The sequence below is a fragment of the Periplaneta americana genome, chromosome 3 (assembly GCF_040183065.1).
Source record: "Periplaneta americana isolate PAMFEO1 chromosome 3, P.americana_PAMFEO1_priV1, whole genome shotgun sequence".
NCBI lineage: Eukaryota > Metazoa > Arthropoda > Insecta > Blattodea > Blattidae > Periplaneta > Periplaneta americana.
In genome coordinates this window covers 98,110,729-98,125,956 of record NC_091119.1, presented here as the reverse complement: position 1 = coordinate 98,125,956, position 15,228 = coordinate 98,110,729, and the positions used below count along the sequence as shown (strand labels likewise).

The 15,228-nt window shown below is 35.2% G+C and overlaps 1 protein-coding gene across 4 annotated transcripts in view; it reads right to left on the bottom strand.

The window, feature by feature from the left end:
- gek (serine/threonine-protein kinase gek) overlaps nucleotides 1–15,228 on the bottom strand; it is a 136,996-nt gene that overhangs the window by 23,248 nt on the left and 98,520 nt on the right. For all 4 annotated transcript variants that reach the window (XM_069821078.1, XM_069821077.1, XM_069821075.1 and 1 more), the window contains exons 23-28: nucleotides 14,153–14,578; nucleotides 11,493–11,681; nucleotides 9,828–10,013; nucleotides 9,649–9,748; nucleotides 4,286–4,463; nucleotides 3,879–3,993 (exon numbers count right to left, since the gene is read on the bottom strand). In XM_069821078.1, coding sequence (XP_069677179.1) covers nucleotides 3,879–3,993; nucleotides 4,286–4,463; nucleotides 9,649–9,748; nucleotides 9,828–10,013; nucleotides 11,493–11,681; nucleotides 14,153–14,578 — 1,194 coding nt within the window. The remainder of the gene's footprint in view (nucleotides 1–3,878; nucleotides 3,994–4,285; nucleotides 4,464–9,648; nucleotides 9,749–9,827; nucleotides 10,014–11,492; nucleotides 11,682–14,152; nucleotides 14,579–15,228) is intronic.

Sequence of the window (15,228 nt, the reverse complement as noted above, 5' to 3'; positions counted from 1 at the left end):
AAGTTTTTGTACATTTCCAGGTCATTTGGTTTCTTTTGAACAGACTGTAAAATTTTTCCTTTGTCAGAAGAGAGCCAATTGTTGATCCATAGGTTTGTAAAACGAGACTTTACTGAAGCAAAAGCACTGGATAGAGATATCACTTGAAGAGGTCTTGGCTGCAAATATGTTGCCCGTTTTGCAATATTAACAACTTTCTCGTTTCCAGGTATACTACAATGACTAGGTATCCATTGAAATGTTATTTCCTTTTGGAGTTCTTTTAGTTTATTTAGTTGTTTCTGAATTGGAATAATTCTATGTACATATAGGTTTGGTACATATTTAATTATATTAAATATAGCCCCCTTGGAGTCGGTAAGTATGCAAAGAGATTTTTCAGAAATTTGAGTAACACAGTGAAGAGCAGCAACTGTGACTGATAAGCACCATAAAAATACAGTGTGCAGTCTTACCCGATGCACATTCTTACCCTACTCTACTCTAATGTACAACAAATTTAATTTATTTTTAATAATTTGTAAAGAAATCTTTACAATAATCTAATAAAACTTCGAATATTAAAAAAAATTTCACAATCAAATTTATGTTCCTAGAAATATGAAAGAGCAGGAATAGGAATCTTAACATTAATGGGTACACTGCAATGAGTAAAGGTACAGAGGTTTCAAATAGATGTTCACTCATGAGTATACATCACACATGACAGCTGGAAGCACACTGTTTGCTGGTAAAATCAGATTTTTATAGCCCCTTAAGTTAAGCACATAGATTGCTCATGGAAATTACAATTACACCTATCTTTGTCATAGATGATGTTGAAAATTATGGTGTATTGTCACATATTTCTCACACTTTTTCAGAAAATTTGCATTAACCTGCATTAGTTCTTCTTCTGAAAATGCTGCAATTTCCCTTCTTATATTGTCTTCCATTTCTTCCAACATATGTGGGTTATTCCGATACAATTTAATTAATTAATTTTTTTTTTTTAAGTTCCTCCATAAATAGAAATCACATACAGTATTACATGAATATCGACTGTAAGATCTCAAAATTAATGTGTCTACTAAAAACAGCCATGTACCATTTTATTTGTCCAGAAATTGCAGCCATTTGATAATGTGAGTAAAGTGAATTTCTGCAGTTAGGTGTTGGATGATGTTAATAATGGCTCTGTTGATGCACATTAAATTTTTTCATGGATGAAGCAGGTTTTTATTTACATGGTCATGTAGCATCACAAAACAATAAATACTGATGTGCAGAAAACCCTGATCTTGTACACGAAATGCCATTGCATGACCAAAAAATTGGTGTATGGTGCGCAGCAAATGCTTACAGAATTACAGGGCTTATATTTATTGGAAATACCGTGAATATGCAGAGGTACAGGGATTACATAATCACATCATTCTTAGAAGAATTATCTGACACTGAATATACAGACTCAGAAAACTCAGTTTAATGAATATGTGCAGTATGTTAATATTAGATTGGCAACAGGCCATGATTGTTTGGCCAAACACCTGCATAGAATTGGAATATACCAGTCCCCTAACTGCCCATTGTGCAACTCAAACCAAGAAATGGATTCGGAACACCTCAAAATCTGTGCTTCAGTGGCTGACCATGATAATATCTTTGAAAAATATTGGAGTGCAAGAGGTCAAATGACTTTATTGTCAAACGTCTGGCATTAGAAAACAACAACAACAATAACTGGAACTTGAAAAATTCAAGTGGCTCAAATTTTGTTTCTGGGTCTGTACACAGGCATTTTTTTAACAAAACTCTGCTAGAGCACATACAGCTGATCTCTCATTAATAGAGGGCGGATGTTGTTGAAAAGTCATCTTATTTTTCACATTAGGACGATGCCTATTAATATAGAAATCCTTTCTATGTTAATATCAACGTGAACAAATTAATTTCTTATATTGCATTTTTTGCATTATTCGACGTTTTTGAACTAATAGGTCATTTTTATATATTTTTTTCGACATTTTTGGTCATTTTTTATATTTTGAAGAACTTTTAGATCATTTGGAACGTATTTTACTTTCTTCTTTACCGATAGGTCTGTTAAATCTATTCCTAAGCAATTAGGTCAGTAGTAATTACCTGCTGAATAAGTGAATAACAGTGAAGTTCGAGTTTTATAGTTCGAAACAAACTGTAAAGACCATCCCTCATTTCACTGAAGGCTTCACCTCACATAATGGAAGTAATATAAAATGCTTGACAACAGCTTAGTTTAAGTGAGGGCTTTGAGCGCTACTGTTCTTTTGTCGGTATGAGGGTGTCTTTAGAATTTATGTTTGGAAGGGGAGAAACTTTCATCGTGTCCTGAACAGGACATTGTGTCCCCATGGAAGGGAAGGGACAGTATTTTTAACACGAAGATTGCAAGAATGCAAGCTGCACCCACAATTTGTTTTCTCATTCACACTCTCCCATCTGGAAGATCTGGTAACAAAAGTGAAAAACCGGAGGAGGAGATGGAAAATGAAGGCACTGACATGGACCACCACTGATTGAAACACATTGTAACCCCTCATTAAAATCTATAGTTTTCCCTTAAAACCTTCATTTTTTGCATGCTTTTCTCCTTTATCTTAGCCAAATTCCAGGAAGTTGCCTCCTCTCTCTGAGATTTGCAGGGCAGTCATTGAAACAAGGTGACTAAATTTAAAAAGGTGTGGTGCGAGTATTTTGAATAATATTTAAATGTCATTTTCTTTTAATTTTATGTCATTTTTCCACTAGTTTAAGAGTATTTTAATGATTATTTTAAGTCGATTTTTAGGTCATCAACATCTGCCTCCTAGTGATTAGCATTAATTGCAGAAATTTTTTAAGATAGAGTCATCAATAGTGCGGTCAGCGTTATTCCCAGATCTTACCATATGCGATTTCTATTTATGGGGAGATTTAAAAAAATAAGTTGTATCGGAATAACATGCATACATTAGAAGAACTTGAAGACAATATAAGAAAGGAAATTGCAGCAATTTCAGAAAAACTGATGTATGTTAATGCAAATTTTCTTAAAGGTGTGAGAGATGTGTGGCAGCACAAGAACATCATTTCCAACATCTTCTATAACAATTTGCATAAGCAATCTATGTGCTTGACATAAGGGGCTATGAATATCCGACTCTGCTGGTAAACAGCGTGCTTCTAGCTGCAATGTGCAGCTGCACAGTCATGGATGAACGTCTGAAGGCTCTGTACTTTTTGGCACAGTTCTTTCATTAGTAGGCCTACAATTTAATATCATACTAAAGAAAGAAGATCTACTTGGATATTACATAATTATTATAACAGTAGAACAACTGAATAGACTACAATGGACTATAGTGGACTTTATGTTGTCAGCAAACAGTTGGAAGATTGATTGATTGATTATAACAGTAGAGAGAACTTTTATTGTAAAAGAATTATCAATAGTGTCTGCCAGCTCAAAGTTATGTTACAAGTTTTAAGTACTGAGGCATAACACGGAAGACTAAGGTATATAAAGATGTTATAAAGCTAATACAGTACTCTTAACAGGGAAGTGGTATCATTCTGAATGGCAGTCATATTTGTCATAAACATTTCTTTAATTTTGCATAGTCGTGATATTAATTTTAATTTCTTGAAAAAATTATCATTCAAAAATCTATATTTATAATTACATTGCACAGAATAAACAAGAATGGAAGGAAATTGTGAGAGTTCCCGAATTTTAGTCTGGGCTGTAGTGCTAAGAAAGAAATTGATTTTTAATGAAATGTCACTCACTAGAAATTTGACTGGACACTCTCTTCATTGGTCAATAAAATCAGCATTAATATTATGTAACACTATCATTGAGTTGTTTGGTTGCATACCATTATGCCCTGAATAACCCTGCGAGGCACGCTGCATGTGACCGGACATGCGACGTTGTTCTGAGTGAGATGGGTGTCGTGGTGGAGGATGCGCCATCTTGGTTGGGTGGAATAACTGCAACAAGCAAGCACTAATGTTGAAACAATCATTAACATGGATAGCTTTTTGCAATAATATTATTCTGAATATTTATGGGATAATATCCAAAATGAACACTACAATGAAATGGTTCGTAATGTTTTTGTAACAATTTAAAATACAAGTTTGGAAAATGTGCTATGCTATAATATAAGATAATGGATAAGACATTTGAATGAAAAGAAATAAAATTAAGTCTGTGTGCCTTAAAACCTCTTGAATTATTTATACATCTGTATTTCGATAGTCGGTAGTAGTCAACACTCACCCTCTGCTGGCTGCCCTGCAGTTGCTGTGCAGTGGGGGTCGCCATGCCTTGATCTGCAGTCTCCACAGTTGTGGGAAGATCTAACAAGCGCTGGATCTGAATACCATCTCCAGGACCCATGTGACTTATGTGGTTAAAGTTGGTCGGCGCAGAAATCATCTTAGACCTTCGATCAGTTCTGCAAGTGATAAGATATATTTCATCTCAGTGCTGAGACTTTACAGAATGCATAAAGAACTGCATCAACATAAAATGTGTATAACAAATGAGACGTGGTTGTTTACAAAGTTATTAAATAAACATTCTTTCTTCAAGTTGGTGTAACAAGCCTTATAATGAATAACACTCTATTATTTTACATTACATGCCAATGTCCAGGCATATACTTGCTTAACAAACTATCTACAGAACTGAAAGGACTTAATATCTTCTACTCTCACTGTTGAATCTATATGCTTTTCAGCTCTAGATGCACTGCAATTGTTAGGCAAGAACTTAAAACTGGTTAGATTTAGAAACGAGTAATTCCTGACCATTTTTTCTCAGTGACTCTACCTACATCTTTAACATTGGAAACTTAATATTGTTAGAGTTTCATTTCTTTCCACAAGCTTTAAAAATCCTATAGCAATCTTGAGAAATTTGCAACAGAATTCGGAATCAGTTTATTTGTTTACCTGATCCAAGCATTAAAGACGGCTGCAATCTCACAAAATCTACAGGGACATTTGCCCACGAATGGTGAAATGTGGATATAGTTGGTAATTTTATCTGAAGAATTTTTATTTAGCAAAAGGGTCCGATTGTTCTGTAAACGTATGATACAGGGTCTCTGGTTTCTTTCCTACTGAAGAACTTTTATTATTCTTAAAGACTCATCTCCAATGACTAGCTTCAAACTCACCAAGTATTTTATCCAATGATAAGCATATTAATCACTAAATCAATTTCTTGCCAAAGTATTCTCAATATATCAAGTATTTCTTCTTAAATTTGTGGTTAGCAATCATTCTGTAGAACTCTGCACAAAAACTTAGGGCCTACTTATTTTATTTCTAGTAATTAAGTATTTTTGGCAACATCATTAACCATAAAGTTCATGATTGGTACAAACACATTCAAACATTGTAGTCAGATGACCTACTTTAAATTTCATGCAAGAAAATTCATTCGCATGTTTTCATACACAAACAGCAGGATTGACGATAAATTTCTTTATTACAGTACTAATGAACGAAGACAATGTGCAGACTATTCTGTCTGGAATGAGAATTATTTCTAATGTAAGTAAACGATTTTTTTTTAATTAATGGCGGTACTGCTCGTCATTCACCCATATGAAGCCAGTTGTGTAAACCAATTTACTGACAGAGTCATTGCCCAGGGTGTGCGATAGGAGGCTGATCTATAATACATCCATGATGAAATAAGATGGAGACTTGTTGGGATGCCACAGGGGAACCGCAGTTCCCAGGGAAAATCCCTGTGTTACCTGGACCATTGACTTGTCCAACACAAGTTATGAATCAGGTGGTACACTGGGGATCGAACCCAGGTTCACAGGATTATAAGTTCAGAGCTCTAGCCACTAGACCACCGTGGTGGCAAATGAATTAATGTATTTGTGCACATTTATCATATTACTAGTGACATTGTTCTCGGAACTTTTCCAATGCCAAGAGTCACTGTTAGTGCAGTTCTTCACTACTGTTGATCCAAGCATTCATAAAATTAAACATGTTTTGTAGTTGTCACCCAAGATAGGCACACAGACATGACAGATAGTGGATGGTTGGAAGAATATGTATTGCATACATTTATGAATTCAGCTAAGAACAGTTCTCAACGACATGTAAACAGAGAGTAAATATGGACTTAAGTGAAGAGTAGGACAAGGATTGCTATGGCAAATTAACGTTTTTAATCACTGAAACATATTTTTAATTCTAGAACCATGAGTAGGATAATTAAAATTAAGATATATAAAACAATACTGAAACAAATAATTATGTTTGGGAGAAAAAGATACTAACAGCTTGTTACGAAATCTCAACATAAGCCTCAGAATGGACTGTTTCTATGGCACAACCACAGCAAAGGAATAAGGTTATGAGATTTGGTACTTGGAATGTCACGAGTCTTCATAGAACAGGAAGGGTAACATTAGTAGCAAAAGAACTAGCTAGATGTAGAATAGATTTTGTGAGAGTACAGGAGGATAGGTTAGATGGGAATGGCATATCACAAATAGGAGATTACTTGTTATGCTATGTGGAAGGAAACAATAATCACCAATTAGGAACAGATTCTTTATTTATAAACGAATAAAATCAGCAGTAAAAAAGATAGAATTTATCAGTAACAGGTTATCACATTTAGAGCCGATTGTATAAACCATTTAATCTTAGATCAGAGGTTAAATTGATCCTCGTTCTAGCTGAACTTGGAATTTTGTGTTGTATAAAGTCTAATCAGAGATTAATTTGTCTTAAACTAAAGTCAACTTTGACTGAAGAAATTTCTCCGATTAAGTTATATGATCCAAGTTCAGTTATTTCTTTTCTGTTTGAAATATACGAGTGACAGATTGTGCAAATAAAATATCCATTATTATTAATATTAATAGATATGTTAGGTACATTTATATATATTTCTTTCAATTTCTTGCCTTAATACACAAACATTCTTATATTTTATAAGGCTCTATCGTGTTCAGCAGTATCAAATAACATAACCTATAATTATATTATGTTTATAACAACCAATGGATATGATAGATACATTCATAAATGTTCAATTAACTGTATTACTAAACGAAAATTGTCTTTTTATAAAGCTTTATTATGTTTAGCAGTATCAAACACCATAACATGATAACAACTTGGAGAACAGTCAACCTTCTTCTTATTGTGCGCCATTATTTACACTGCACAAAAAACCAGTGTCTCCAACAGAGTGTAATACGGAAAGTCGCCAAAAAGTAGTTGTAAAGTCGCTAGATTTCTCATTATCAACAAAGGAAGATTAAATTTTGTCACTATGGGGTGCTAAAAAGGTCACTAAATCCCTATTTAAGCAATATAAAAGTTAAAAGAAATTGTTGTTGAAAAAGAGTTAAAGTCGCTAGATTGGCAACACTGAACAAACCTGTATAACATGGTCCGCGCATCACTTATTTCACCTGTTTATGCGATGTTGCCAAATCCTTTTCACGTGAACTTAGATTGCGTTTGAACCAAGGTAATTTGATCGCAGAAAAGTTTTATACAATAGAAGAAGTGTCTGAACTCGGTTCACTTTTCGATCTTCGATCAAAGTTGATCTTTAGTCAGAGAGTTTTATACAATTGGGCCTTAGTACTTTAGGATAGATGGTGCGATATCGTAATTATAAATGTACAGAAGAGAAAGACGAGTATATAAAGGATACTTCTATAAGGAATGTAACACACTTTTTATAGCTTCTATAAACAAAGTAACACACTTTTGATCACATGAAAATTTTATTGTGGGATTTCAATGCTGAAGTATGACAGGATATTTTAAACCAACTATTGGAAAAGAAAGCCTACATGTAACCAGTAATGATAATGGAGTTAGGTTACTCAACTTTGCCACATCAAAAAATTTGTCAAAAGTACAACATTCCCCCATAATGATACACATAAACATACTTAGACTTCTCCATATGGATTGACACACAACCAACTAGATCACATCTTGATAAATAAACAAAGACATACTAGTATAGTATGAAATTCGAACCTTTAGGGGGCAGACTGTAATTCTGACCACTATTTGGTAATTGGAGAATTAAGAGAAAAACTATCAGTAGACAAGCGAGAAGAACAACAATTTAATATTAGGAGATTCAATATTCCGAAATTACAAGACGAGGAAACTAAGAGATATGTTTGGAAATAAATCCCGAAAAGACAAAGTATATGATTATATCTCGTGCTCAGAACATAGTACGAAATGGAAATATAAAAATTACAAATTTATCCTTTGAAGAGGTGGAAAAAATTAAAATATCTTGGAGAAACAGTAACAAATATAAATGATACTTGGGAGGAAATTAAACGCAGAATAAATATGGGAAATGCCTGTTATTATTCAGTTGAGAAGCTTTTGTCATCTAGTCTGTTTCAAAAAATTGAAAGTTAGAATTTATAAAACAGTTATATTACCAATTGTTCTGTATGGCTGTGAAACTTGGACTCACTTTGAGAGAGGAACAGAGGCTAAGCATGTTCGAGAATGAGGTGCTTAGGAAAATTGTTGGGGCTAAGAGGGATGAAGTTACAAAAGAAAGAAGAAAGTTACACAACACAGAACTGCACGCATTATATTTATTCTTCACCTAACATAATTAGGAACATTAAATCCAGACATCTGAGATGGGCAGGACATGTAGCACAAATGGGTGAATCCAGAAGTGTGTATAGAGTGTTAGTTGGAAGACCTGAGGGAAAAAGACTTTGGGGACACCGAGACGTAGATGGGAAGATAAAATAAAAATGGATTTGAGGGAGGTGGGATATGATGGTATAGACTGAACTAATCTCACTCAGGATAGTGACCTATGGCGGGCGGCAATGAACCTCTGGATTCTCTAAAAACCATTTGTAAGTAAGTAAGAGAAAGATACTAAAGAAAGTATATGGACAAGTACAAGGGCAAGAAATATGGAGAATTGGAATTAATCAGGAATTACGAGATTTATATAAGAATCCAGATTTAGTAGGGATGTTAGAAGAAGAGAGAGATTGGAAAGGCCGGACATGTATTAAGAATGAATCAACAAAGAACAGTTCGAAAAGTTTTGGAAGTGAAACCTGAAAGAAGGAGAAAGGTTGGAAGACAAAAGTTAAGGTGGTTGGACAAGGTCGAATAAGATCCAAGACAGATGAATATTAAAAGAAGGTGACAGATGGCTTTGGATAGAACAGAATAGGTCATTGTATTAAAGGAGGTCAAAGTTCTTATAGGACTGTACAACCAGTAAGGAAGGAAGGAAGGAAGGAAGGAAGGAAGGAAGGAAGGAAGGAAGGAAGGAAGCAGGGTGTTAAAAAGAGAAACCAATGAAGGTTTGTAATAATCCAGAAGTTTTCCAGACAGTTTCCTTTTTTGTAAATGTGTCACGACGTTTCTATGATTGGATCTAATTTTTTCATCAGATAATACCTCCTCTTTGAGGTTGTTACAAATTCCTTTTCCAATTGACTGATTGGCTGTAACTGCCTCTATGAGTAAGTTCTTTCTTCCTTGTCTGATGAAATGCCATGACTTTCAGACATATTTACAGTAATGGAAAGTCTGAAGAGAACACATTCCAAAAACTAGAGTTTCAAGTGTACTCACGCTCTGGCAGCTCTGTGGCCTTCCCTGAGAGAGAACCTGCGTCGAGGTCGAGGCATTGGACGACCAGACCCATCACATTGCGTCACGTTGATCAACTCCCCTGCAACAAGAAAGCAGGCCTTGCTGAGAAAGGGCACGAAGCAGGCACTGGGTATGTCATGCTCATGAGCTGTACTTACGCTGGTGGACGTTGCTAAGGTAGATGATATGTGGCATGTCATTAATGACGCACATGCTTAAGGTGCCTGTATTGTTCAGAGGCTTCGCTCTCTTTACGTTTATTGTCTGGACCCACTCGCCTGAGGCACAGTTGAACACATCCACATGCGTCTCACTGTAGACTAGTAAGTGACCATCACAGAAACCTGCACATCACACCCAAACGCATCTTACTTAGAAAGAATAAATTGTTACTAAAACACACATTTCTTACTTCTTTGTTGGAGGCCTTCAATGAGAAATGTACAGTGTTAGAAAAAAGTTTTGTCGCACAGGTACTTTATACGTCCCAGAAAGGAGGACTAGTTGAGGTAATAAAATTAGTTTTGTTTCGTTGTATGTCCGATCATGAACACTGCCTCCTTTCTGGAACTTATAAAGTATCCGTAGGACAAAACTTTTTTCTAAGACTGTAATCAAAAATCAAATGCAAGTATAGAAATTCTTTCTCTAATATTTCAGCTGTATTACATATATGTATGTTGTCTTCTACAATGTTTCCAAATCTCGAGAGTCTCGAATACATACTGGTTGTTTGCCAGCCTATTGCCGCTAGTCCTTTACTTGTCATAAAGGTCCTGCTTTCATTCTGAAATATATAAACTGAGACTACTCTTCAATTTAAACTATAAGATTACGAAACAGTTTTAATCTTACCTTAAACTACAAAAAATGTTGGAAATGTTGCCCATCTGCTTGTAGACGAACTTTACAACATTTCAGTAAATTGTTAAACATTTTTACCTTGTTCTTCTTGCGTAAGATTATGAAGAACATTATAAATGTCACGTAATGAGTGGTCATGTAATTCATGAGGTGCGTCCGAATTCTATTAATAACTGTTCTGGAAACATACTTATGCTGACAAATGTAGCTACACTTCGTCAGTAACAAATATCAATTATGGATTCACAATCCTGATCTGTACAGACTACAGGAACCAATTTTAAAATTTAATTTCAATGTTGCTATAAGGACTAGTCAGTCTCCGAACCACTGCAATATTGTTCAATCGAAATTTCATAAATCTTGTTGTTGTATGTGTGGATCCACGTAGATAACCGAGAGAATTCCTTGGACTTCTTTTCTAATGATAATTCAATTTAATTAATTTTTCGTGTTAAAACAACCCTTCTCCGATTTGCTTTCTTATCCAACACCGAACCATAGCATAGTAGAAAACTCTTTTACATGTAATCTTCATCTTACGATGTTTGGTGACGTATATACGTCCGTTGATGTGACATATTAATGAATTTAAATACTATTATAATACTATATTATACTATATACTAATATAATACTATACTATTATAATAGTATTTAAATTCATCTTTTACATGTCTTTATCATTGACTTCTTTGGGACGTTTACACCAGAAAATGTTCTCATAAATTTATATCTACAACCACAATATGATCCATACTTAGCAAAAGTATTTGCTAATAACACATGCTGTTCCACACTGTACTTCATATTTTAAAGTCAACCTGAACCTCAGAATGTTAAAGAACAGTTGATCGCCCAAGTACCAGGCATCGTGCCGTAAGTGCAGCATCAGTCTCACCAAGTACCAAGATTGGAACACCTGTACATGGAACCTTAATAATAGCACACTGACTTACTGACTGCCTGGGGGATTGCAGGATACATGATCTCACGATCACGTGACTTCCTGCCTTGAGCATCAACATACACGCCCAATGTCTGGAACACCAGCAGGAATTCCCCCCGTGACAGCTCTATTGCACGCATGGCGTCCACTGCACTATATGCAAGGAAGCCCAGAAGCTGGTTGTCAGGGTGCACCAGCGCTGCAACAAGCAAATTGTTCATAGTTCCTTATAGTGTAATAATTAAGAAAATTTGTGTCAAATGGTAGGTAATTCTTTATTTCTGATAAACAAGGACAGATTGGCTTTCCAAAACTTTACACTAAACTCCTGTCGTTTGCAATTCTGTGTTTCTGAATATCCAGAAATAGATACAAATGCCTTCGGGACGTTTTTGAACTCTGACTTACTTACTTATGCTTTTTAAGGAACCCGGAGGTTCACTGCCGCCCTCACATAAGCCCACCATTGGTCCCTATCTGAGCAAGATTAATCCAGTCTCTACCATACATCCCACCTCCCTCAAATCCATTTTTATATTATCCTCGCATCTACTTCTCGGTCTCCCCAAAGATCTTTTTTCCTCCGGCCTCCCAACTAACACTCTATATTTATTTCTGGATTCACCCATATGTGCTACATGCCATGCCCATCTCACACGTCTGGATTTAATGTTCCTAATTATGTCAGGTGAAGAATACAATGCGTGCAGTTCTGCGTTGTGTAACTTTCTCCATTCTCTTGTAATTTCATCCCTCTTAGTCCCAAATATTTTCCTAAGCACCTTATTCTCGAATACCTTTAGCCTCTGTTTCTCTCTCAAAGTGAGAGTCCAAATTTCACAACCATACAGAACAACCGGTAATATAATTGTTTTATAAATTCTAACTTTCAACTTTTTGAGAGCAGACTGGATGACAAAAGCTTCTCAACCGAATAATAACAGGCATTTCCCATATTTATTCTGTGACCAACAATCGAAGTGATATGTGACTGGATAACACAGGCGTGGAACATGATAATGCCAGAAATAGTTAAAAAAAAGTTTCTTGAAGACTGGCATATCAAACGCAATCGATGTAACAGAAGATGATCTTTTATAGGACGAAAATGAGGAGGAATGTGAATCTGTGACAAATGATAGCAGTGATGCTGCACCTGACAGTGAATGAGGTAAGGCTAGTGTTAATAATAATAATAATAATAATAATAATAATAATAATAATAATAAAGTGTCTTGTCTTATTGTCGCTGTATTCATTGTTACAAGTTGTCATCTGTTTATACAACTGCTGCTAACTATCGATTGTCTTAAGTGTGATATAATCGATGTATAAATTAGTCAGGACCCATATATTGTTACGTATTCTATCGATTATTTCAGCATTCGAGCTGGTGTACCTATAATACGTGTTTTTTTTTACTAAAATTTTTTCCTCGCATAAAGGACACACCCTAGTTTTTTGTTATAAAAATTAAAAAAAAAAAAAAAAAAAAAAAAGTGCTTCTATTACGCGGGTAAATACAGTATATGGGAGGAACAACTAACGAAAAGAAATTTATAACTTCACAATTAAGCCATCTTTAAGTCTATAATATAGTACTAAAATTTGTAACACATATTCTTGAAAAATATAAAATTATTTATAGAAAATCTTAGCTGCTTAGAGCCAAAACTGACTCCAATCCAGAAAATTTTACGACACTTATTTACTTTGTTCTTCCTGTGTGACCTTCATTTAATAACACATTTTCATTTTGCAAGCGAATAAGTTATTTTGAAATGCTTGCTGTTAAGGAATAAAAAATATCCTCAAATTGTGATAATTCTTCAGTAATTTGTTCAATTTTTAACCGGTTTTTTACGATGCTTTATCAACTGCTGTGGTTATCTAGTGTCTGACTGGGATGAAGGTGATAATGCCAGCAAAATGTGTCTGAGGTCTGGCGCCAAAAGTTAACTAACATTTGCTCTTAATTGGATGAGGGAAAACCCCCGAAAAAACCTCAACTACATAACTTGTACCAACCAGGATTCGAACCCGGGCCTGCTTGTTTCACATTCAGGTATTCTAACCATTACTCCACAGTGGTGGAAAATTTGTTCAGTTGCATCGTGGTGTGTTACAGAATAGTTCACAATTTCATTGAAGGACACAAGATTGTTGGAGGCAAGCATATGCAGCTTCAAATTTCCATGAATTTTAAAGTGGGCAGTAACAATGAACATGTCGAGTATTTTCGTGTTATTATATTTTCACGGCAAGCTTAATTTCGAACAAAATTAATATACAACATATAAATAACATTTTGTATCTGCATGGGTTTAAAATACGATCGTATAGGTGTAAAAAAAATGTATAAACAGAAAATGTATAACCGAAATCAATTAACGTGGAAAATATAGAAATTATGCCGGAACTTAATAAAAAGAAGTGTAAGTGTGCAAAATTGTAAATGAGAAGTGTATAAAAGAAGTTTTGTTGTATTTACAAATTCAGACTTCTGTCCTAGATAAAAAGCTACTTGCTATATGACATAAAGTTTTACAAGTAAATGCACCTTCCTAAATTGATAATCCAAAAATATTTTTAAAAAGGAGAAACAGAGGGAAAAAGGGGATGGAAAAAGACAGAATGGAGAGGAATATCATGATCAGCATTTTCACTTACAGAGAGGGTGCTGGTCGCCCATGATGCTGTAGATGCTGAAGCCAGACTGGTAACCAACACATAGCCGACCCTCACTCAGGATGTTGAGTGTCTGAGCCTGTGTGGGCAGCATCACCTCACGCAAGCGTTTGTGACGTGTCTTGGTGCGTGTCACTTCATAAATGATAACCTGAGATGTGTTCTGTCTCTTGATGGCCACACACAGACAGTAACCAAGCTGCGGGGAGCGTCTCATTATGCCAGTCGCAAATGTGATGCAGCCCTTGGTCTCAGCAACCTTTATCCATTCGACATCGTCGCCATCCAGTGCCCGCACGGGAATCAGGCGCACGTGTCGCTGCTTGCCTGACAGCACTACCAGCAGTTGCTCCTCCACAACATACTCGAGCTGATACACTTTCTTGCCCTCACCCACGCGGGCTATCTCTGCCACACAACAATTAGGAGGCATGTTCATGTAGATGTATACACACACATATATAATACATGTAAAAAGTATTTTGTCATATCTGTCTGTCTGTGTGAACCAAGTCAGCTCCCAGTGGGCCAATTTTCACGAATAATGATATTACATGGTTTCACAGAATTTTATAAACAAAAACCAATTTTGGGTTAAAATTACTAAATTCTATTATTTTCCCGATTGCATAAGAGTCATTCCATGTGAAATTGGACAGTAAAAAACCTTACAACTGTGTAATTCCTCGAAAAAAAATATGTGTATAAAGGGGTAAAAGATACTTTTATTGTGTGAAGTCTGCTCTCATTTAAGTCCATTAGCATGCACCACAACCTGACTCGGGACTTGGGCATAGCTAATACAATTTAACAAAATTATCTTTTTACAGGAGCACTTCTTTATGCTACACTAAAATTAAAATTGAGACAATTTCATCAGAGAGAGAGGAATCAGTTAATATTTTTATCTAACTGTTTTCCATGGGGAAGTCGATCAAATATCGATATATTCTATCTACTTATGTCCCTGTTAAATATTAATATAAAATATGGTGCATGCATAATTATGCAAATCGTACTCTCAGCTATAATACGAAATTTTGTTGAAATGTCTATCA